The sequence below is a fragment of the Callionymus lyra genome, chromosome 4 (assembly GCF_982586985.1).
Source record: "Callionymus lyra chromosome 4, fCalLyr1.hap1.1, whole genome shotgun sequence".
In the NCBI taxonomy this organism is placed as follows: Eukaryota; Metazoa; Chordata; class Actinopteri; order Syngnathiformes; family Callionymidae; genus Callionymus; species Callionymus lyra.
This window is the reverse complement of record NC_141821.1, coordinates 4,565,087-4,590,768: the sequence shown is the minus strand read 5'-3', so window position 1 is coordinate 4,590,768 and position 25,682 is coordinate 4,565,087. Positions and strand designations below refer to the sequence as shown.

Below are 25,682 nucleotides of genomic sequence, written 5' to 3'. Positions count from 1 at the left end.
TATTATGTTTTCCCCCAAATATTCCCACTTTTCAGCATTTTGACTCAAAACTCTTCTTGATTCTTGGTCTTCTAGAGCTGAAGAGGCAGCTGAGCACTCTGAGTGAAGAGGAGAACCAGTCGTCACCGACGAGTAGGTAGAAGATTCAAAATGCTTCTCTCTTCTCGTCACCTCTGACCTGATGTCCTTGACCTCCAGCTGTCGACCCCGCTCTCGCCGTCGGGCGACCCGATCCGAGCCGAGCGACGAGGCGCAGGAAAGATGGACCGTTTGGGATAGAGGTCGTCCGTTCAGTGTCAGGGTGAGTGGGTCGGAAAGACTTGTGTATCGTGTGAGGATAGAAACCTTTTGGTGCATCAATCGAGTTTTTTAAATACAAATCTCCCACTTTTCTTGAGCCTGAGCAGCGACACGGTTCATGTGACGGATCCAGAGGTCAGTGCGGGAAAATACAATAAACTATATGACCTTGTATGGAGTTTAAGGTTTACATCAGCCGCCATTTTTAATTGACTACAGACACATCTAATAACGTGTATTGTCAAGAATCTGGTGATACGATACGTATCAAGATACAGGATATATTGTAATATTTATTGTATCAATACTGTAGTAACAAGGTTATGTTTGTAGTATTGTCCAGTACTTTACTCTGGTGTTGTGATAGTGTAGTAACAAGTATATATGTGTAGTATTGTCCAGTACTTTACTCTGGTGTTGTGATAGTGTAGTAACAAGTATATATGTGTAGTATTGTCCAGTACTTGACTCTGGTGTTGTGATACTGCAGTAACAAGTATATATGTGTAGTATTGTCCAGTACTTGACTCTGGTGTTGTGATAGTGTAGTAACAAGTATATATGTGTAGTATTGTCCAGTACTTGACTCTGGTGTTGTGATAGTGTAGTAACAAGTATATATGTGTAGTATTGTCCAGTACTTGACTCTGGTGTTGTGATACTGTAATAACAAGTATATATGTGTAGTATTGTGTAGTACTTGACTCTGGTGTTGTGATAGTGTAGTAACAAGTATATATGTGTAGTATTGTGTAGTACTTGACTCTGGTGTTGTGATAGTGTAGTAACAAGTATATATGTGTAGTATTGTCCAGTACTTGACTCTGGTGTTGTGATAGTGTAGTAACAAGTATATATGTGTAGTATTGTCCAGTACTTGACTCTGGTGTTGTGATAGTGTAGTAACAAGTATATATGTGTAGTATTGTCCAGTACTTGACTCTGGTGTTGTGATAGTGTAGTAACAAGTATATATGTGTAGTATTGTCCAGTACTTGACTCTGGTGTTGTGATACTGTAATAACAAGTATATATGTGTAGTATTGTGTAGTACTTGACTCTGGTGTTGTGATAGTGTAGTAACAAGTATATATGTGTAGTATTGTCCAGTACTTGACTCTGGTGTTGTGATAGTTTAGTAACAAGTATATATGTGTAGTATTGTCCAGTACTTGACTCTGGTGTTGTGATAGTTTAGTAACAAGTATATATGTGTAGTATTGTCCAGTACTTGACTCTGGTGTTGTAGTATTTACAGACCACATGACTCTTGACGAAGTCGTAACTTCTTTCATTTGTTTTCAAACCAAAATATGTCCAAACATCAACTTTAAAAGCTCCTGGAGTCAACTGTATCCTCTCGTCCTCAGTCATTGCCGGGATCTCACAGGATTTGATTGTTTCTGTAGCTGCGGAGGACGTAAAGAAGTTGAATTGCTACACAAAAATCAACAAACGCGGTGAACAATCTTCATGTAATTTTTTTATATAGATGAACAATTATATTTTACACTACATTGATATATAAATATATTGCAATAAATTGCAGAATCAATATTTTCTAAAACCCCTTGAGTTGACAATCGTTCTTCCTTCTCTTAAAGTTAGAAACCGTACGACTCTTCCTGAAATTGACTACATATCTCAGGATTTGAAAATCGTGTGTTTTTATGAAGTCGATGCATCCAAAGGTTTCTCGATTTATAAAAGTATTTTCTTGCTCAGTGCATTTAAACTAATAAAAAAGTTGGCTTTTTTGTCCGTGTGAGTTTGGAATGCAGATCATGGATTGTTGTGACTTTAATCAACTCACGTTTGCTCATTAACTATCAGGTCTGGGATGTTTTTCTTCATTCGTCAGAGAGTCGTGATGTTCAGTATCAGGAGCTCAAACAAGTGTTGATGATTCTCATGTCATGTTGTCTTCATGGTGTTCAGCTGCCATGTTGACCTCAAGACAGTTCATCAGCCTGAGAAGCTGTTGTTCTATTCTCACCAAACTCAACTTTGTGGTTCATGTTTTGGTTACATTTTTGTGTTTTTTTGGTTGTCCTTTTGTTTTCTCATTTTGAAACTTTGTGTTGATTATTAGAGAAATGTGTTTTCCAAATGAATGGAAACTAAGTGTCTTTAAATTATACTGTTCCTGCTCAACAGGTTATGATTTGTTTGGTGTACTTTTATAATAATCAGTTCAACACAGTTTAAACTACACTTAATTTGTAAGAGAAACACCAGCTCATCACAGTGTGCAAGAGTTCGGGGACTGTGACCAGGAAAATACTCTTAAGACAGGCAGAAAGCTTGAGCAGAACTAGACTCAGTGCGAAGAGACTAGACAGCGTAGGGAAGGAGTACCAGGGTCCAGGGAGGGCCATGGAGAGGATCCTGGATCTGGTGGCACTATTCAAAGAAAAGTTGAAAGAGATCCTGGATCCTGAGGTTCTGAGAAAAAAAGGTAGAGCACCGAGGTCTGGGGGAGATGTAGAGGAAGAGAGAGTTATGTAGGAGTGATGATGCAGGAGACACGGGACCATAGGGAGGGTGAACAATCCAGTTGGTTCCACAGCAGAGGGTCTTGAAAACTGAAGGCTCCATATCTACATTTAGATGTTTGTGGTTGGTAGATAGATCTGGGTTTAAGGATCGTAACGTCCTAGAAATGTTTGGATGAAGGTCACAGTTCTTATATATTCTCGTTCATCCATGCTTGTCCAGATGCTTCCAAATAGATGCAACTTTAGTTTTTTATGTTCCAAATAAATGTTATGAGGAGGTGGTTTACTTACAAAAACGAGTGTGTCAAGTAGAAGTCTTGTGCCGTCGACTTCGTTGGCTGATCCAGCATTAGTGTGTCTTGGTTTGGTTGTTTGTGATGGTTTTCGGCTCGATGCAGTTTTTGTAGCTTCACGTTGGCCCTGATTCTGCTCAGTCCTGGGTTTGTTGTGGCTGCTGTGACGCGGAAACTTCCCCTAAACTCCTAATAACCATTTTTATTTTTTTGTCCCTCAGACCTGAGCGCATGGCCTCCTTTGTGCCTCTTAGTGCCAGACCATCCTTAAGTCAACCCAAACATTCTGGTCCACAATCAGAGCCCTCAGCCTCTCCATCCACACAGACACTAGATTTAAACTATACCTCCATGATAAGTCAGGTTTACCCGCAACATCACATCACAAAAATACCCGTTCAGTTAAGTGATCAGACGCACGAGCCTCAGTCGGTTCCTCTGGTCCACCTCCAGTCACAGGCCTTGACCCAAACCAACCCTGTGTTGCACTCGCCTCAGATGGCTATAGTTAGACACAGAACCCCGCTAGCTACTAACGCCTATCAGATGGAGAAACAACCAGAAGTGGTTCTGAAAACAAACCTTAAATCGCCACAACCTCTCATGGAGAAGAACGATACGTTAGCCCAACAAGTCTTTCCAAAATCTGACCTTGAGATCGCGCCGTTACGCACCAACATACTGTTTCAACAAGTCAACAAAAGTACGGAGGTCGCCTCTGCGGAAGAATCTGGTTCACCATCGGAAAATTCTACTTCGAGAGAGGGATTGAATGATACGTCACTGTCTTTTGGTAACACGCTTGATAGAACTCCGGCTGTTCCACCAAGACCTGAATGTCCTGGCGCTTCAGCCACGGTAGAAAAACATGCGAAGCCTGAACCGAACCCCTCAGAAGATAGTATTGTACGTGAGCTGACGACCAGCTGTCTGCCAGAAGCTCACATGGATCAGAAAGAACCAAACATGATAGATTTCCTATCAAGCTGCCCTGAATATTCTCACGTTGCCGGGCTTCCGGCTCGCCATCAGACACCCGTCACGTCATGGCCTACAGAGAAGAGCGTCTTTGAAATGGAAATTTCCTCCAAAAGAAAAGAGACGGTTTTATTGGCAGATTGTTACAAAGGTGACATTGAGGTCGAGAAAATGGTTAAAATCAGAAACATGTTTTCAAACGTATCGAGTGTTTCATCTCCTCACAATTGTGAACCAGCAATGGTTGAGCTTTTTCCAACTTGTCCGAAAACCAGCAGAATTCCTGGGCTAGCGTCTGCTGGGTCAACATATGAATACAAAGAGATTCAATGGGCAAAAGGTTTCATCTTAAAGAAGTCTTTTAATGATAGGGAGCCATTGATCACTAGTTCTCGAGGGAACATTGATGGTGACCACTTAAAACTCATGGTAGCTCTTTCGCCAACATGTCCTAAAATCTCACGTGTACCTGGACTTCCCTCTGGTTCACCTCAGGACCTTAAAAGTCTAGCTACAGCAAACATGGTCAACTTAGTTTCCACATGCCCTCAACACAATAGGATTCCTGGGATCCCACATATGACAATATCAACACAAGAGGACGAAAACTGGAAGAATATTGGAATTAATATTCTAGATGGAAAAACGAAAAACTGTAGTGTGACAATTCAGGAGGTTTCATTCGATACAGAAGGTATAAACATGATGATTAACATGTTACCATCATGCTCAGAGGTCGCATCACACGGTTTTCCTTCAGCACCGAAAAAGAAAGATGGAGTCACAGTGTCATACATCACTCAAATGTCTGGCACTTGTCCAAGACAAACGGAGGTTTTTGGTTTGCCATCAAGAGAGTCGGCTCGTCCCCTAAACACACAATATAACATTTCTGGTGTTTTAATCCTGAAACGCCTGACTAAGAGTTGCACAGTTATTCAGGAGGTTTTTCCAGATGTTGCTAAAAACATGGAAAGACATTCACAAGAAATGTTGCGATCACATTCACTTAAAATGTGGAATGAAGATAGTTTCTCTGAGTCAAAGGAAGTGAGATATGGTATGACCACACTTGCGCCCTCGTGTCCAGGACTGTCCCGAACCTTTGGGATTCCATCTTTAAATCCAAATGATAAGTTAAACGGAGACTGGTTTGACTTGAGAGGATTGACTGAGATGATCACAAAAAATAAATCCCCGCCATGCATTGTTGAGATTCGCAACAATTCAGAGAGCGTTCAGAGTATGGTTAATATGTTGATCAGTTGTCCGGAACAAGCCAACAGTTTTGGTTTTCCTTCTGCCCCTCGACCAAAACCCACAATGATTAGCATAACCCACTCTTGCCCTAAACAAAGCAGATCCCTGTACTTTCCATCAAGGACTGTTCAGACTTGTTTATCCAACACACGAGCACCAGTTGCAAGCAACAGATCTTACATCACGTTTACGAAAAGACGGGAGAGGATTTTAAACTTTGTTTCGTTCTCTGATTTGAATACAGCTACTGATATGTTTTTAATGTTTCCCTCTTGTCCTGAAAATGCTCAAGTCCCAGGTCTGCCTTCTGCTCTGACCCAAACCTTCGACAGCACAACTATGTTGAGTTTACTCTCCAGTTGTCCCAACGATTCTAGAGTCCCAGGGATGCCAGTAAAGTTTACTCCTGCAGAGTCAAAATGGCTTGAGGAGAAAATATCGTTGATATCGAAGCAGAGGTGTGTCAACACCTGTCGGATTGATGACACCTGTCCACCGAGGATTGAGCCCGAGTTCTTAAAAACAATGTCCTCGTCTCTTCACACCTGTCCACAGGTAGCTCGGTCAGAAGGATTTCCGTCGCTGCTGAAGCCGAATCTCCGCCACATACCAGTCATGACCAATCTTCTCTTTGCTTCACCTACGCATTCCAGTGTTTGTGGAATGCCATCAAAAACCCATATTCGGTCGGAGGACACAAACTGGAACGCACTCCAAAGACTCGTATGGATGAGACCAGTTCCTGCCTCCATTGATTTAACAGGAATAGTGAACTGTAAGTTCTATTCAAGAGAAAAATCTTTAGTCAAAATAATGGTATCCATGTTGCCTGCGTGTCCTAAACAGTCGGTCGTTCATGGAATTCCCTCAAAGTTAGCTGGAAAAAAAGTAGAAACGCTCAGTGATGCAGTTCCCAGCATGCTTGCATCGTTAAACACTTTTACTACCCAGAGTCAAATACTCGGCTTTCCTGCTTTAGTTATTGCAAGAGAGTGTGATGGATGGCGTTGGGGTGCGAGCGCACACTGGGAACGACCTCTCATTGAAAAGTTTAAACATGTTTGGCAGGACGTCAGTTATAAAACTCTTCCTGTCCAACAGAGAGCCATAATGCTCCGCATGCTTCCATCCTGTCCAGAGCAAACACTTAACCCTGGGTTTCCATCGGCGCCTCGTATCCAAGCGCTCGATCGTGAGGCAGAAAGAAATCCAAACATGGTTGAGCTGCTGCACTGTTGTCCAGGACAGTCACGTGTCACTGGATTCCCCTCAAGAATGGTGGACCCTGATTCCAAACTAGAAGGCTGGCCTCACGGGGTCATAATGCAGCAGAGACATTGTCAGACCAATAAAATAACTCATAGAATTAAAGGTATTCTTACGGTTCATCCCTCAATTTGTGGCTTTGATCGTACTTCAGGGATTACTTTTCCAAATAATGTGAATATTGTTCCGTCTTGTCCAAAACAAGCCAGTATAGCATGCTTCCCGTCAACAAAGGCCCGGTCTTCAGGGGGGCAACACAGTACCTTAGAGTTAATGGAAGATCCTCCGACTGAGGAGCACAACATCACATTATCAGACAACAACACTTCTTTAACTGTCAAAAACGTCTCAGAAATAAATTCTGAACACCTGAAAGGATGGCTGGGCAACGTATTTGGAGATGAGAGCATTTCCTTGAAGAGGAATGATGATGATTTGGCCATTCTCACCCCAAAAGAGGAGGGAAGTGTAGATATGTCAGTAAAGGGGTGAGTCTGACTGCTTGTGTTTGCCCTCTAAGCATCTGTTTGTTGCTTATTTTGCACAAATAACATCATTTTTTACATGCATTTTCACTTTGACTTAAAGGAGTTTATTTGTTGTACAATAGTAAACTTTACTTATCATCATTTTGCTTTCCAGCTTTCTAACCAAGACATTTGGATGCAGATGAATTTGCTTCTTAATGTAGTCAAGCTTTCATTAGAGAATATAATGTGTTTAATTTGTGATCTACTCAACAATATAAGAGGTGTTTAGGTGGAGTATTTGGTGGTGATTACTTGTGTAGTGCACTGCTATGCAACTGTCATTTAAACCTAACTTCTTATCCAACCTTTCAATTGTCATTGAGTGACTAAGATGTTGCTTAGTGGGTTTGGAGGTAGAGTTGGACGTCAGCATGCCACTGAACAAGATCAAGTGCTTTGCTAAGACAGATGTTTGTCAGTGAATGGCATCTTTGGAGGAATGTCACGAAGCTTGGCCAGTGTGCTGTGAATGGAAAAGTAAATATTATACTTATTGAGTGTTTTATTTTTTAAATCTATTGACTTTCCTTCTAGACCTGAAAAGATGGTATTGCTACATCCAGATGTTCCCTCAGAAGACTCTGTGATTGACAAACATATTGTGTGGGAGGAGCTACCAAAGGTGGAGAAAGATCAACTTCCACCCTCAAGTGACACTGTTTGGGAAGAGCTACCTCTGAAGAAGACCAATGTTGCAGAAGATGGTTTGCGTGAAGAGATAGAAAGTACCTTATTGGTTGTACAAGATATTATAAGTGATCAAAAACTGAAAATGGAGTCTGGAGTGGGCGATAGAGTGGCCTCCCTGAAGAAACAAACCGAGGACAGATGTTTGGAAACGCTTCAGAATATTTCACACAATCTCTCTTCTGGATCTGCTACGCAAGGATTGTGTATAATGAACATGTATCAGTCTTGTCCAAGTGTGTCCAGTGTACCTGGCCTACCATCCATCACTGGAAGCAGAAATTGGCCATTGTTGTTTCATCATGAGCTACTGTCACCGACGAGAAGTGTCAATCCATTCAAGATCAATGATATGCCAACGGAAATTGGGAATGAATATAAACAAACGGGTGCTTTGGTACAAACTTACCCTAAATATTCATCCATACCAGGCATGCCATCAAGTTCACAGACGCACTATGGATTCAAAATGACAAGCCTCTCAAGCTCATGTCCTGAAACATCCTGTGTCAAAGGTCTCCCATCACTCGGGGAATGTTGGATGAAAGACTGGAGTATTAAGGGAGAATCTCTCGAATTGATAAACACAAGAGATCGCAATGTTGCGGTGAAAGACCATACATGTGATTATGACATACTGACTATGCTACTATTGGCACCAACTTGTCCAAGTAAAGTGTGTAGCCCTGGATTTCCATCTTCTCCGATATCAACTGGACTGCACACCTTTTTGAGCCTCAGACCTACATGTCCAGATGTCTCCAGCATTGCTGGTTTGCCATCCTTGAGAATAACTCCGTGTAAGGATTGGAATCTTTACCTTCATCAACAAACCTTGTGGAAGCAACAGTGTGAAAATAAATCAGGATCGTCAATACCTCTAATGGAACCAGAAGGCATTAGAGGGGCTGTTTCTTTAGCACAAAGCTGCCCAAGAGAATCCTGCATCCCTGGCTTTCCTTCTTTACCCAAACAAAGTGCTGCAACTATTCAGAAGCCAAGTATGCTCAGTCTTTCTTGTTTATGTGCGAACGAATCCAGAATTCCAGGATTTGCATCATTCCATGGGCTGAAAGAATGGATAACTACAACAGATATATTGATTGGTTGTGGTTTCAAAACTCATCCTTTAAACCTCGAATACACAGTGGGAGAAGACAAAGGGATATTTAACACAATGTTTTTAAACGCGCCGTCCTGTCCAAAGCAGGCACGTGCATCTGGATTTCCTTCTCTACCAAGTCCCCCAGATAACTACCTGGGAAATACTAATACCAGTCTCTTCTCTCAATGTCCTCAAGTCTCAAAAATACAAGGTTGGTCATCAGTTAATGGAGACTTCGGCATGGGGTGGGTAACTATTACAGGATCCTTTTTTGAGAGGATTCCAAAGGAAAGGTTGATATTTACACCATCATATCTTAATGCCGAGGAAATGAAGGGTATGGTTTCAATCGTTCCATCGTGCCCCAAAATATCAGGTATACCTGGATTTCCATCCAATCCAAATGCCAGTTTAGTTTGTCACGGCCTGAACGGAGTAAACATTCTCCCTCTGTGCCCTGAAATGTCTGTTATTCTCGGTTTTGCATCTGTTAAAATAAACAAGAGAAGTGATTGGATTGATCAAAGAGATGCATTGACACATGTTCAGCGAAGAGTCATTCGTTTGAAGATCAATAACTCTTCAACTAAGATGGACAGAAAGAATATGCTTTCTTTAGTTCCATCTTGCCCCAGTGCCTCAAAGATCCCAGGCTTCCCATCAGTACCACGTTTCAGTATTCTTAGTCTCATTCCTACTTGCCCTGAGAAATCAAATTTACCTGGAGTTCCATCCCTCAAAGAGTCTAACAAGTTACCCTGGTTTACACAGCTAAACACTTTATTTGACAAGCATTCAAAGAAGAATTTTAAGATGGTAAATGTTTCCCATCAAGCTAAAGAAGATGATGTTTTCAAAACTCCAGTGGCCATTGCAAACTCCTGCCCAGTTAAATCCAGAATTGCAGGATTCCCATCAGTTCATAGATACTACATGCACAAGCTAGCACCTGCTTGTCCCAACAGATCTACATGTCCAGGATGTCCGTCCTTCGAAGGGGCCTTGAAACTTCCGTGGCATTTTGAGAACAGAATTTGCGAAAAGTTGCCAAGGAAGACATGTTTAATGGAAGAAAGTCAAATGAAACCTTTTGAAACATTGAAAAATGCCGTAGCAATGGCACCATCGTGCTCTGGGAGATCCAGGATACATGGATTCCCATCTGTTCCTATTTACCAAATACAGAATTCCGTTCACCTTTCTCCTCGACTATCAAATTGCCCTGGATGTGCTTCCTTTGAAGGCAGATTCAAAACACCTTGGATGTCTGAGTATCAAATTTTGTGCAGGGAGCCTATGAAGCAGAAAACTTTGAAAAAGCATTTCCCAGATATTTGGAAAAAGTCTGTTTTCATTGGACCCACATGTCCAGTTCGATCAATTATTCCAGGATTTCCATCATTACCCATTTACAAAATGCAGAATCTCCTACCTGTCCTGCCATATTTTTCAAGATATCCCGGATGCTCATCCTCTGAAGGAGTTTACACAACTGAGTGGAGTTTTAAAAGACATTTGTTATGTAGTAAGCTTGCGAGCAAGATTATTTTAAAGGACGATAATTCGGACGAGCATAAAGAAATATTTAAAGCTGCTGTAGCGATGGCAGCTTCGTGTCCAGCAATGTCCAGAATTCCAGGATTCCCATCAGTTCCAAAATATGATATGCAGAATCTATTAACCATCTGTCCTAAAATATCAAGATGTTCTGGCTGTCCTTCACTTGAACAGTGTGTAGAGTTGGAATGGTTTTCTGAGCACCATATCTTATTCGTTAAGTTTCCAAAGAAGACAGAATTAAGACTAAATACACCAGTTATGGATGAAATATTTTTGAAGGACGGAGTATCCATTGCACCTTGTTGCCCAGAGGCCTCCAGAATTCTAGGATTCCCTTCGGCACCCAAAACCAAAGAGAAGGCTAAAGTCACCATCGTCAGTTTGGCACATTGTTGCCCAAATATCTCAAAAGTCCATGGAATTCCATCCACTGCTTCAGTCTTGGACAGAGAAACGCTGCTCGAAGAAAATACCGTTTTGCTAAAGGCCCAGAAAAAGAACAAGCTTCTGTTTGTGGCCGGATTAGAGATGTTTACGTCCATTGATTTAAAAAACATGACTAATCTGCTCTTGACTTGTCCTAAAAATGCAAGGTCATCTGGGTTTCCATCTGCTGGAATAAACAACAAATCGCCAAATATGACCAGTTTGTTCACATGTGCTCCGTGTGTTTCATGTATCCCTGGTTTTCCATCAGCAAGGATGGTTAGCTCTTCGTCTAAGATGATCAATGAAACACATGGCACTTTGCTAGTACACAGGTTCTCTGCCAAGCAAACGCTTCTGACCAATGAAAGTCCACCTTTGGTGATGATCACTGATGGGAAGGACAGAGTAGCACTCACTCCATCATGTCCTCAGAAGTCAATAATTCATGGATTCCCCAGTATTTTAATTTTCGGAAAAGAAAGACCAGCCGATCACCCGCCCTCGGTGACAGAATCGGAAAACTTACCATCAGTGCAGCCGGATAATAGTGCAACTAGCATGGCTTCTGTTTGTAGTGTCACACAAAGTCCAGGACATGGTGAGCAATTTCTGTTCCACAATCATGTTGTTTTTAGGGTTAGCTCTATCTTTCATTATATTTTTTCTTGTGACAGACGAGGAATGCAAAGAAAGTACAAGTCAAAACGTAGACCTATCTGTACTTGATGGGTAAGTCAAAGACCAAGATGCATCGTTTGCTGTGATTCTGGATGTGACGCTTTGACTGACGGGATATTACCAATATGTTAATGATATACGAGTGCACGGCTAATCCATAACATGGCTTGGATTTGCCTTACATTACTTTTAATCCACTATTTCAGTGTGAATATTTGAGATGTTGAGGTATTAATCCGTCCAAAGAGTAGTGTTGGGTTGATGAAGGTCCACGAAGCAGTAGCTTCTGTAGCCCACTAGGTGGCACTCTTTTGCGCCAACATTTCTGCTTCATGAACCTTCATCCGCCAACCACTACCAAACGGAGCATGTCTCATTGACGCCTGCCTCTCCTCACCGTTTTAAGTCAGAGATTTTATCTTTTAACTTTTCTATACATTCGGGCCCTCAGACAAGACCACAGGATAGTGGAAGAGGAAACCGTGACTTTGAACGAAAGATCACGCGAGGGAATGTTAGGATGGGAAGTGTTGGAAACGGAAGATACAGATTCATCGTTGACTCCAAAGAAAGAAGGTTCAGGATTAGTCAAAACTATTGTAGGCGTTTTACACAAAGGGTAAGTTGCATTTATCAGTTTTAAGCATGCAACCTCAAGTTAGATCAACCACACTGCTGATACTTAAACAACACATTTTAAATGATCTTATTTTGACTTGTTAACCTTACAAACCCAATTAGAAAATGTTTTTCCAAATTAAGATACATTTCAAATGTAATGATTCAGAAAACTTTGCTTACCCCAGATCATCATAGGGAATATTGCACAAACTGAAATGTTAAGCTCACTTAAAGAAATATTGGAAAAGCATGGTTGATGGAGCAGTGAAAGGGTTAGTAAAGAAGATAATAAATGATGAAAAACCTTACTTGCCCTAAACAATTATTGTTTCCAAAAAGAGTCATTACCTTAATATTTATTTTGGTTCTCTTTGTCATTATATCTGTTCTCGTCATCATTTGTAGTTTTTTTTAGATTTTGTCAAATCATTCACTAACAATCATTGTTAAATGATTCTGTGTTTCCATCCCATTCATTTCATTATCCATTTCTCACAGTTATGAAACTGTAGCATCCATTTTGGGGCCCTCCACCTCCACTTTAGCTGAAGGTGTGTCCCAACCAGAGGCTGTGGCAAAAGTAAGAAAAACCGTCGAAGACAATTCATTATGTTCTTTGGATGAGCCTCATCATGTAGAGGTTACGGCTCCTGTGGACGACCATTTGGAAAACAATCATGAAAAGCAGTGTCCGTCGGACGTCGAGCCCTACATGAGAGACCTGGCCGACGCTGGACTTGTGCTTCTCTTATCTGCGGCGGGTGACGATAAGGAACTTTTAGTTCGTACAAGCATGAAGAAATGGCCGCCACTGACCGAAGCGGACATAACAGAAATCTCTAAAGATGACGTTGAGAAAGTAGATGATGTTTTCACAACTGATCTGGAGTCTATTGAAACTCAAGGTGTTGGTGAGAATACTCTCCGGTGGGACAATGCAGTGACACCCTCTCCAGAAGTGTCTATTTGGTGAGTGCTGAGCACTTGCACCTCCTTTTCTGTGACTGTTGAAGTGGCTGTTTTAATGCATCCAAATGTGTTCGCTCAGTTGTGGTGACTACAGCGATTGGTTGCTGTATACTTTGTTGGCTTGAAACACATTCAGTGCATGTACAGCAGGAAGAGTCATGTGATCTGAAGCTCATCTTCTTTTTGTCCCAAAGCCCCCAACAAACAAGCACTGGAGAGCAATCCACTGCCTTTGATGGGCTGAAGACTGACGCAGCAGGAAATGATTCTGTTGTTTATTCCGTTAGTCAGGTCGATGCTCAAGGTGGATTAGCGGTGCCTCAGCGAGGCAGGAAGCCGAAGAGAAGCGTTGTCGAACCCCAGCAACAAAGACCTGATCAAGAGAAGGTGCATGTACCGTTGCGCCCCTTAAGAAGGAAGGATAGTTTAACGCCAGACCGCAAGAAAACAAGCGTTGACAGAGGTACCCGCAGAGGTCGAGAGAGAAGACGATCGCCTGAGCCCAAGTATAATGATGGCTGCAGTGCTCGACCTAAAGAGATTGTTCCTCTTCCCCGGCTGAAAAAGAGAGACGGTAGTCTGCCTCCGGAATCAGTGCAAAGAACAAACCTGAGTAACGCTGGAGATATAAATGAATTGTTGAATAGAGACGCATCTTCAGAGACGATCGAACAAAAGACAACTGAAATCAAAGCTTCTGAACTTGCGGATACAAAAGACGAGACTTTGGAAAAGGATTTTATCGGAACATTCAAGCAAGTTAACGTGAACGTACCTGTTGAGCTACACACCAGATCTACGCTCTTGGAGTCAAACAAAAGAGACCTGGAAGCAGAGAAAGTCGATACTGAACAACCTGACTATTGTTCCATAATCAAGAAAATCCGTCTGCCCAAAAGGAGCAACAAATACCTTTCAGGAAAAAGTGTCAAATATCCCAGCACGATTCAAGGAGCATCGGTACAAAAAACGGATGTGAAACTACTTCCTGTTCCAAAAGCACGTGTTAGGAAACGTCTCAGCGGTACTTTTCCAGACGACCCTCTAGTGAACTCAATGCAGACGAGCCTTACAGAAAAGATAGAACCTGAAAACCATGCACAGGAATTACCAGTTGCTCCTTTTCAATCTCTTGAAGCTCCTGCCGTGCAAATGAGAAATGCTGGACTTTCATCGCTGCCTGTACCAAAACCAAGGGTGAAGAAACGCCTCAGTGGCTCCTTCTTCGAGAACGACGGTTCAATTTCTCCAGCCGAGCCCGACGCATCAAGGCAGGAGTTAAATGTGGAGAATGTACATCAGAGTTATCTGTTACCTTTGCCGAGAATCAAGAAACGACTCAGTGCAACTTATTCTCAAGACTCAACACCAGGAGACGATGTGTTCCCACCGGAGGTGGAATCAGGTGCAAAAGATCTGGAAACTTCTGTCACTAGTCAGGACAGGACCTCGTTGGACTCCAGTGTAATCTCGGAGGGAGGGTTTACGGCGGTCCATGAAGAAGATGGAGAGCGACTGGGACGAGAGGATAACGGCTGTTCTCTGCCACATTTCAACGGAAATGCTGACACAGAGAAGATGCTGGATGAAATCATGACCGGATGGGACTGTGCAGAGCAAGGTGGCCTGAAGGAACCAGAAGAAGTATCAGCTGAGATGGGCAATGCTAGAAAAGACCTGGACGTCAACAGGTCTTTCACTTCCTCGAGTGCTTCTGCTCAAGATGACTGGCTTCACGTGGAGAATGACAAACAAGGTGACGTAGTGGAAGTGAAGAAGGAAGTGAGGGATGAAGAGTTGGACTTTGGCTTTGTCTCTGTAGATGGTTTAGAGGACGACAGGTAAGATAAGACAAACATTGTGTCTTTGTTTTACTCATATTAATATCCATCATCTGCGTTTGAATCCATTTCATCATCTAATACTGAATTCTTGTATTAATCCTCAGATCATAGCTTTGTAGTGGCTCTAAATTTTATTTTTTGTTTTTTGCAGAAAGGGGGAAAATGGAGATTCTCCAGGTCGACACGATCCGCAAACGAGTGAAACAAAGGCCGGTTCTGAAGCGGCGCTTCAGTTCAGAGCAGCAGATGGTTCAGCGACACCAGAAGTAAGTCAGTGTTCTTCAGTGTTACGATGCATCAAAGTCCTCTCGCCCTTGGACCCCGGTTTTTGTTTGTCCCGAAAATCTAACGTTCAACTTCATGGAACTGGACGAGGGTCACAGTTGAGGTTGGTTCACCAGAACCTGTCGAGTGAGTGGTCTACATGTCGGATCAAGATGGAGGCGAGGCAGGCAAACAAAGAGAGGCGTCGATTTAAAGCCGTTATATAACATTCCAGGGGTTTGTTGGGCCAGGAATGCTTCGTCCAAAATCTGTACTTCAAGTTGAGAACCTCAAACGTCTATAGTGAGCACGTTAACCAATCAAAGCCCAGACGCAGTGCATAAGTAATATTCAAAATGGAGGATTAACTCATCGTCACAGTTGCCCTTAACCCGAGGATCTATGGCCCAAAAGGATGAGGGAAAGTGGGCGAGACCCTGATGGAAGAAGCTCAACCTTCAGGGTCAATCAAACTCATGTTGAGATGGGATAGAACCCATAACTTCTCCGGCCACGTGCCAACCACTCTAAACCTTTCACAAACTTTCATTTACATTTTGGGGCGACCCAAAATGTAAATGAAAGTTTGTGTAAGGTTTATAAACTACTGTCAATCATGGATGATGATAACATCCTCTGAACACCATCATCAGTGAGCAGAGAAGCAGATGGAGCACGAATGCTCCTCCCATGATGCAACACTAATAGACTCAGGGACCCATTCATTCCTCGGGCTATTAGATTGTTTAATTCTGAGTTCGGGGGCAGGAGTGGAGTGAAAGTATCATGAAGTTCTGTTCTATGTTGGTCTTTGTATCCATTGTTGTTTTTCTTTGATCTATGTTCTTTATCTTTATCTTTAGACTTAGATTATATCATCTTGTTCTTTCTATTTATTTCTCTTTGTTCTTGTTCTTATTTTATTGTATGTACTGTATGAATAATTGCTGTATTGCTGTGTCTAATGGGAAAAAAACAATTTCCCGGAGGAGACCTGCTGAGGGATCAATAAGGTTATTAAAGTTCTACCTAACCTAACCTAACCTAACCTAAGCTTTTTTAAAACTTTTTGTGACCCCTGATTAAAACTTATGATTTTATTGGGTCTACTAGGCATTTTAGGTCTAAACAAATGACCATCAAACCCTCATCATGAGATCATGAGGGTCAACAAGTAGATACATATATATATACTTCAAACAAACCTCGCATTATCTTATCTTAAACCGTTTGACCTCACGTGGTGTTTCAGGGCGTTCCTGCCAGTCCCAGCTTGGTGACGTCCAGTCAGTCTCTTCTGAAGTGGTGCCAGGACATGACTCAGGACCACAAGGGCGTCAGAATCACCAACTTCAGCACCTCCTGGAGGAACGGTCTGGCCTTCTGTGCCATCCTGCATCACTTCCATCCGGACCACATGTGAGAAAAACAACGACTCCTGACGCCAAAAAGACTCTTCATGGAGCCTCTTTTCTTTCCTCGCAGTAACTTCGAGATGCTGGACCCTTACGACATCAAACACAACAACAAAAAGGTCATTTTGATTCGGTTGCTTCGTCTTGGATGACTTCATCTCCCGCTTTCCACAGGCCTTCGATGGATTTGCCGACCTCGGCATTTCCCGACTCATCGAGCCGTCGGACATGGTGATGCTGAACGTCCCCGACAGACTCATCGTGATGACTTACCTCAACCAGATCCGGACTCACTTCACGGGCCAGGAGCTGAGCGTGCTCCACATAGGAAAGGACAGCAGCGAGTCCAGCTACGCGGTCACGGCGGAGCGGGACACCCAGGAGGACCCGGAGGCCACGGCTCGCTACTGCGTCCAGAGGCTCCAGGAGGAGGGCATCAGCCTGGAGACGGTGGAGGAGAGTAAACCCGAGGGCGACGTGGTTCCACCTCCGAGGACGAAGCGGTTCCAGGTGTCAAGCGACTCCGGGTCGCCGGTGGCTCCGCCCAGGACTCACTTCATCTCGCGGTCGGGGTTCTCTCGCGTCAGGGACGCAGACCTGGTCAAGAAACGAAGGTCTCAGAGGAGGAGTGGGTCGGTGGACGATGGAGACAACACTGGGGTAAGACTTGGATTCCTTCCTGTCTCACCCTGTAGACTCACGGCCGTCTGTGCAGGGCGGCGCCGAGCAGGAGGAGAAACCCACGCCAGAGACCGGTGAGTCTAAGTGAACCAGGATCTGTTGAAAAAGTGACTCAGGATCTCAGATCTGTCGTTTCCTTTCCAGAGACGCAAGGGTTCGTTGTTGAGGACGAACGACCCGAGGGCCAGGTGAGGCTTCTTATCTGAGCTCGGCTGGTCTAGTCTGGACGAGGCGCCCATGTTTATTAGATTAGAAAGTAACGATGATGTGTATCGATGTCAAGGACGCCAGCCAGTACGTGCTGAGTCAAATAGAAGCTCTGGAGACGGAACAGAACCACATCGACAACCGAGCCGGGGTCGTGGAGAGGAAACTCCGTCAGCTGATGGAGACAGGTACACGATCGTTTGCTCATGTCTGGAGAACAAATGTTTCGGGTCGTGTGTGGAAAAGTCAGTTGTGTTCATAGACTTCTAACGATCGACACAAAGACAACACAAGACTGGAAATGAGTTAGCGTTAGCGTTGTTAGCATTGTCTGTTTAAACGTGTGAAAGAGTATGTTTTGTTTAGTGTTTAGTGTTTAGTGTCTTGATTTATAAGTCGTGAATCACATACAGATATTCATGAAAGTATTTTCTACTCTATCAGTGTCTTTGACACTACGACCGTACGGACAAAGAAACGAGCAAAACAAAGAACAAAACAAACAACGAAAAATAATCAGAAACAAAGAAACACATTATAAAAATTTGAATAAGGAAAAACAAATTACAAATTAAACAGGAAACAATGGCATAAAATATACATAATCATAGGAAACTAAAAAACAAAACAAACAAAAAACTAGAACAAAATATGTAAGTAAAATAGAGGTATGAAAAAAACTAAACAAACAAAAAATAAAGAGTATAAAAATAAAAAAACAAGGCAATAAAGAAAGTATGATTAGCAAAAATCAACAAAAAAATCAATCTTATAAAAAAAACATGTTATAAACATTGGAAAAAGGAGGAAAAATTACAAATCAAACAAGGAGTAAAAGTAGAAACTAAAAATAAAACAAAAACAAAAACAAAGAACAAGAATAAGCAAAAAACAAAACAAACTAAAAGAAAGTATGAAAAAGTATACATTTTAAAAATAAACAAAAAAATAGGCAGTAAAGAAAAAAATAGTATGAGAAAATAAGAAGAAAAAGTTTACTATTTAACACAACAAATTATAAATCAAAATATAAGAAGAAACTAAAATTAAACCAAACCAGGAAACAAAAACATACAATAAAAACATAAATATGATGGAAAAACAAAGTACAAAAAAAGCAGTTCAAGAAAAATAAAATGATAAAAAAAAGTTTGCCAAAAACCACCACAAGTTATAAATCAACACATAAGAAGAAAAAAACAAAACCAACTAGAATAAATGTATGAGAAAAACAAACCATAAAAAATATGCGAGAACAAAAACCAAAAGAAACAAGCAGACGACAATAAAGGATCAATAAACGTGTCTGTGATCTGCTCTCAGGCAGCGACAGGGTTGAGGAGGAGCGTCTGATCCAGGAATGGTTCACTCTGGTCAACAAGAAGAACGCTCTGATCCGACGACAGGATCATCTGCAGCTGCTGTGAGTCCAACAAACTCCATGATGTCAGAACCCTTTCAAAGACCCTTCTGGTCCTCGACAGGTTGGAGGAACAGGACCTGGAGAGAAGGTTTGAGCTGCTGAACCAGGAGCTGCGCGACATGATGGCCCTGGAAGGTGAGGCGTCGCAGCCCTCACTCGAGAAACAAATCCACGTGTGTTTTCTCCCAGACTGGCAGAAGAGTCAGTTACAGAAGCGACGCGAGCAGCTTCTCCTGCAGGAGCTGGTGTCGCTGGTCAACCAGAGAGACGAGCTGGTTCACGACATGGACGCCAAGGAGCGAGGGTGAGTGTCGCCGCTTGATGACATCACAGGCCAGTCGAGAAGGTTCCTGTAGGAACTTTTGATGTCATTAACTTGAAGTTAAAGTCTTGATTTTGTAGTTTTATTAAAACGCAACACAACTGACTCTGAATATCAACCTTCGATATTAAAAAAAGATTTTTATTTATTTATTTATCATTTTCTTTTATGTTTTTTATCTTTTTAAATCTTTATAATATATTTTGATGTGTCTTTATTTATTATCGCAGCCAGTTGTGCTCTACAGTTGCTGGTGAATATTCATATAAATATTTATTTTTAATATTTGATTTAAAAAATATTTACTTCGACCTTCAAGGTGTTGTAGACAAATACAGGAAAAATGAATTAAAAAATTAAAACAAAATATTGACTTTAAATATTTTATTAAAAATGATTTTTAATGTATTAATTTTAATGTTAAATATATTTTTGTTTTATTTAATGTGTCTTTAAAAATAAATGATTAAAAAATGCGACAGTTTTTTTTAAAGGATCGATCTTGAAATTGTGATATAAAGTAAAATGGCAGTAAAATGTTGACTTTCAATATTTTCTAAAAATGAACAAAAGCGTCACAGATCTTAAATCTCACATTCCTTAACTTAACTTATCATTAAGTTTTCTTTAAATGATCCGCCTCTGGTCGTCACAAACATTTTTCTAGTATGAAAAGTCAAAAATGATTCTCTTGAGAGCAAACGTGACATTTTCTAATGTCATTTTTATTTATTATAATTATTTTTAATTACTAAAGAAAATATAAAAGAGTGACTTTAAGAAGTTTAGATAAAATGTTACATTATGTACATTTTTTAAAGATTGATGATATAAAGAGTAAAAGAGCCAAAATAATCTCTACACCTTGTGTTGGTGTCAATTAAAGTTTGCTGATCTGTGAACTAAAGAAAAATATCTTATTTATCTATTTATTATTTTCTTGCTTCTGTTTGTTTTCAGGGTTTTTTCTCCATATTATTTATTATTGCAATCGGCTTTTCTCTGATTTTATTTTTTATCATAATCTAAATCATAAATGTAGATTATTGAGGAAAAAAAGATACGTTATTTTCTTGGTTCGTCATTTATTTTGTGAAACACTGATAAAAACAAGTGAATAAATGAAGAGCATTTAGAGGTTTTTATTAGAAATCATATACAAAATACATCGGTTAGTTTGAGGTCGTTTTACTCTGAGGGCGCCACCTACTGAACTCTTAAAATATGACACTGTTTCGTGAAGCTTCATGAAGCCTTATTTTCCGAGTCCACTAGATGCCACTCTCTGCTCTATACTATATTGATTTGAACAACTATTCTATTGAAACCTCACATCATTTTTAAACTGAGAGCGCCACCTACTGACCTCTTAAAATATGACACTGTTTCATGAAGCTTCATGAAGCGCCTTTTCTTTTTAAGAATCTATTAAATGTCGCTCTCTGCTCTATAATCTATTGCTTTGACCATCTATTCTATTGAAACCTCACATTATTTTAAAACTGAGGGCGCCAACTACTCACCTCTGAAAGATATGACACAGTTCCATGAAGCTTCATGAAGCGCCTTATTTTTTAGAGTCTACTACATGATACTGTTAAATAACATATATTGCTCTGAACAAGTGTTCTATTGAATCCTCACGTAATTGTTCAAACAGAGATCACCACCTTAAAATATAAGACACTGTTTCATGAAGCTTCATTAAGCCTTGTTTTCAGAGTCCACTAGATGCCACTCTCTGCCCTATAATATATTGATTTGAACAACTATTCTATTGAAACCTCACATCATTTTGAAACTAAGAGCGCCACCTACTGACCTCTTAAAATATGACACTGTTTCATGAAGCTTCATGAAGCCTTGTTTTCAGAGTCCACCAGATGTCGCTCTCTGCTCTGTTATATTTTGCTTAAACAACTATTTTATTGTAACCTCACATTGGTTTGAACCTGAGCTCTGTAAATCAGCTACTGTTTCACGAAGCTTCAGCGACACACCACTGGTTTACAAGAGTACCTGGTGCCTCTGCAGGGCTCTGGAGGAGGACGAGCGTCTGGAGCGAGGGCTGGAGCAGCGCAGGAGGAAGTACGCCAAGCAACAGAAGGAGAAATGTGTGATGCAGTGAAAGCGCCAAAGACACTGGAGCAGGAAACGAAAGTGCTTTCAGCCGCTGCTGTTCATTCAGCGTCGATTTGCCGTGTTTGGAGAAAGATTGTCGAGACGTTTAGCTTCACCTCCTTCATGTTCTCACTCCTTTCTCACCTTTATTTGCACTTTATAGGTATTTATATTTCCGGCAGTTCTAGTTCCATCTTCACCACATTATTCAGATCATTAACGCACCGGGTCAACATGACCGGTAGAGGGCGGCAAACAACTTCAGTTGAGTATTCTTAACGTCAATCGTTAGAATATAAAAATGGATTTTAAGTCATTTTAAACTTCATTTAAACAGAAAACTAGTGCAGACAAAAAATAATATTGGGTTTTATTAAGACACATTTTATCTAAATTATTTTTAAAAAACAAGTAGCTTTTAGTTAATACTCATTTTGTAACTTATTATTTTCCGTGTAACTGTGACATCATGTATTCATCGGGTCAATATGACCCGTGGAAGATGTTCCTCTAGCACTCCGCGCTCGTCATCCTCGTCCCTGAATCTTGTTTATTTGACGTGTTTTTCTTGAGTTCAGCATGTTTTTAGCTCCGACTGTTACTTCGGGAAAGTTTGACATTTGCACTATTTTGACCTGAAAAAAATACACAAAATTCTCATCGATGATCTGAGCTTCTTGTTTCTGTATGTCTGTGGAAGTGAAAGAGAAGATCTGTCTCTCGTGAATGTGTCTCCAGGTTCTTCAACAGCCTGGTCTATGCCAGAGACGACTTGTTATTAGATGTAAACATTTTACTGAAATATTCTCCGCATCTTGCAAAGTATTAATGAAAATATGTTTTTCTATGAACGTAAAACTCTCTATAAACACCACAAGTTCTAACTTCTTACACCTGAGGTTCTATGAATGCGTGCGACGCCCTCTACAGGCTGTTGCTATGGGTTACATCTCGTCGGCTGACAGCCTGTAGAGGGCGTCGCACGCAAGAAGTAGAACAAGAGAACCCCTTTTTAAGAAGAGTTTCTTATTTTCTTTTATGTTGTTCTTTTTAAATAATAAACAGTTGTGCTCTACAGTGGTAACATTTCACAATAAAAACAAGAATATTTTTTTCTTTTTATGGGAAATTCTAACTCAAGCAACACAAAAATAGAGAAAAAATAAAATAAAACGTCATTAAAGATGTGCAGGAAAAAAACGAACTATTCTTTCAGCCCAGTCTGGAGAGGATTTGACCTCTGGTGACCCCTCAGTCTGGGGTCTGTTTGAAACCTGATCTTGAACTTTGGTCAAGCCATGTAATGTTTTAGAATAATCTCATATGTGGTGAGACTGACTCGCTTTATAACGTTTGTTCTGTGGAAAAATTATATTTATTCTAAATTAATCCCAATTATTTCCCTTTGATCAGAAAGAAAATGCAATGAAAACATCAATTGAGACTTTATTAACAGTTTAAAATCGTTATTTTAAAACATGTTTTGACATAGATCACACTGTTATAAAGGAGTTCAGACGAGTGCGAATGTTTATATTTCACATACATTAACACAAATACTTTATTAACGGAAACGATCTTGTTTGAAAACTCTTGAGAGGAAGTCGAACAAAAATAAAACTGCAAATCACCTTCAAACCTACTTGGGCGTTGACGTGTATAACTACGTTGACATGTATAACTACGTTGACATGTATAACTACGTTGACATGTATAACTACGTTGACGTGTATAACTATGTTGAAGTGTATAACTACGTTGACATGTATAACTATGTTGACATGTATAACTACGTTGACATGTATAACTACGTTGACATGTATAACTACGTTGACATGTATAACTACGTTGACGTGTATAACTACGTTGACGTGTATAACTATGTTGAAGTGTCTAACTACGTTGACATGTATAACTACGTTGACATGTATAACTACGTTGACGTGTATAACTATGTTGAAGTGTATAACTACGTTGACATGTATAACTACGTTGACATGTATAACTACGTTGACGTGTATAACTAAGTTGACGTGTATAACTATGTTGACATGTATAACTACGTTGACATGTATAACTAAGTTGACGTGTATAACTACGTTGACATGTATAACTACGTTAACATGTATAACTACATTGACATGTATAACTACGTTGACATGTATAACTACATTGACATGTATAACTATGTTGACATGTATAACTATGTTGACATGTATAACTACGTTGACATGTATAACTACGTTGCCATGTATAACTACGTTGACATGTATAACTACGTTGACATGTATAACTACGTTGACATACGTTGACATGTATAACTACGTTGACATGTATAACTACGTTGCCATGTATAACTACGTTGACATGTATAACTACGTTGACATGTATAACTACGTTGACATACGTTGACATGTATAACTACGTTGACATGTATAACTACGTTGACATACGTTGACATGTATAACTACGTTGACATGTATAACTACGTTAACATGTATAACTACGTTGACACACATTGACGTCTATAACTACGTTGACGTGTATAACTACGTTGACATGTATAACTTCGTTGACATGTATAACTACGTTGACATGTATAACTACGTTGACATGTATAACTACGTTTACATGTATAACTGACATGTATAACTGACATGTATAACTGACATGTATAACTGACATGTATCAATGACATGTATAACTACGTTGACATGTATAACTACGTTGACATGTATAACTGACATGTATAACTGACATGTATAACTGACATGTATCACTGACATGTATAACTACGTTGACATGTATAACTACGTTGACATGTATAACTGACATGTATCACTGACATGTATAACTACGTTGACATGTATAACTACGTTGACATGTATAACTGACATGTATAACTGACATGTATAACTACGTTGACATGTATAACTACGTTGACATGTATAACTGACATGTATAACTGACATGTATAACTGACATGTATCACTGACATGTATAACTACGTTGACATGTATAACTACGTTGACATGTATAACTGACATATATCACTGACATGTATAACTACGTTGACATGTATAACTACGTTGACATGTATAACTGACATGTATCACTGACATGTATAACTACGTTGACATGTATAACTACGTTGACATGTATAACTGACATGTATCACTGACATGTATAACTACGTTGACATGTATAACTACGTTGACATGTATAACTGACATATATAACTGACATGTATAACTGACATGTATCACTGACATGTATAACTACGTTGACATGTATAACTACGTTGACATGTATAACTACGTTGACATGTATAACTGACATGTATAACTGACATGTATAACTGACATGTATCACTGACATGTATAACTACGTTGACATGTATAACTACGTTGACATGTATAACTGACATGTATCACTGACATGTATAACTACGTTGACATGTATAACTACGTTGACATGTATAACTGACATGTATAACTGACATGTATAACTACGTTGACATGTATAACTACATTGACATGTATAACTGACATGTATAACTGACATGTATAACTGACATGTATCACTGACATGTATAACTACGTTGACATGTATAACTACGTTGACATGTATAACTGACATATATCACTGACATGTATAACTACGTTGACATGTATAACTACGTTGACATGTATAACTGACATGTATCACTGACATGTATAACTACGTTGACATGTATAACTACGTTGACATGTATAACTGACATGTATCACTGACATGTATAACTATGTTGACATGTATAACTACGTTGACATGTATAGCTGACATGTATAACTGACATGTATAACTGACATGTATCACTGACATGTATAACTACGTTGACATACGTTGACACACAAGCAGTGCATTAACGACGACACACGCTCGACGACATGTCAGGTGTGAGCTACTCTCTCGCCCACTGGTCCCTTCAGACGGCACATGTGAGGACAGTCAGAAGATCTGTCAGGAAGGACCACCAGCTTCTTCTTCTGGACCTGTCTGGACTCTCGTCAGGTGAAGCAAATGTTCTTCAAAAAGGTCCATCACCTCTTCCAGTTTTCTTCTTACTCCATGAAAGTCCACTGGCTTCTCCATGGCTGAAGCATCCGAGGAACAATGACTTGGTTTTTTTTCCACGAATCTTCACGATGACAAACCAAATGTCAGAAGTTCTGGATGATACTAATAATAG

General features: G+C 40.3%; 1 protein-coding gene across 4 annotated transcripts in view; it reads left to right on the top strand.

Moving 5' to 3' along the window:
- ehbp1l1a (EH domain binding protein 1-like 1a) overlaps window positions 1-22,118 on the top strand; it is a 42,869-nt gene extending 20,751 nt beyond the window's left edge. For 2 of the 4 annotated variants that reach the window (XM_087788521.1, XM_087788519.1), the window contains 17 exons: window positions 76-132; window positions 199-301; window positions 3,313-7,083; window positions 7,660-11,504; window positions 11,581-11,635; window positions 12,036-12,203; window positions 15,170-15,284; window positions 16,535-16,701; window positions 16,768-16,816; window positions 16,872-17,357; window positions 17,413-17,452; window positions 17,523-17,566; window positions 17,662-17,773; window positions 18,909-19,008; window positions 19,070-19,143; window positions 19,198-19,312; window positions 21,365-22,118. In XM_087788521.1, coding sequence (XP_087644647.1) covers window positions 76-132; window positions 199-301; window positions 3,313-7,083; window positions 7,660-11,504; window positions 11,581-11,635; window positions 12,036-12,203; window positions 15,170-15,284; window positions 16,535-16,701; window positions 16,768-16,816; window positions 16,872-17,357; window positions 17,413-17,452; window positions 17,523-17,566; window positions 17,662-17,773; window positions 18,909-19,008; window positions 19,070-19,143; window positions 19,198-19,312; window positions 21,365-21,458 — 9,395 coding nt within the window. In that variant the 3' untranslated portion in view covers window positions 21,459-22,118. The remainder of the gene's footprint in view (window positions 1-75; window positions 133-198; window positions 302-3,312; window positions 7,084-7,659; window positions 11,505-11,580; window positions 11,636-12,035; window positions 12,204-15,169; window positions 15,285-16,534; window positions 16,702-16,767; window positions 16,817-16,871; window positions 17,358-17,412; window positions 17,453-17,522; window positions 17,567-17,661; window positions 17,774-18,908; window positions 19,009-19,069; window positions 19,144-19,197; window positions 19,313-21,364) is intronic. The other 2 variants (XM_087788522.1, XM_087788523.1) reach the window with 2 other exon arrangements.
- The last annotated feature ends 3,564 nt before the right edge of the window (window positions 22,119-25,682 follow it).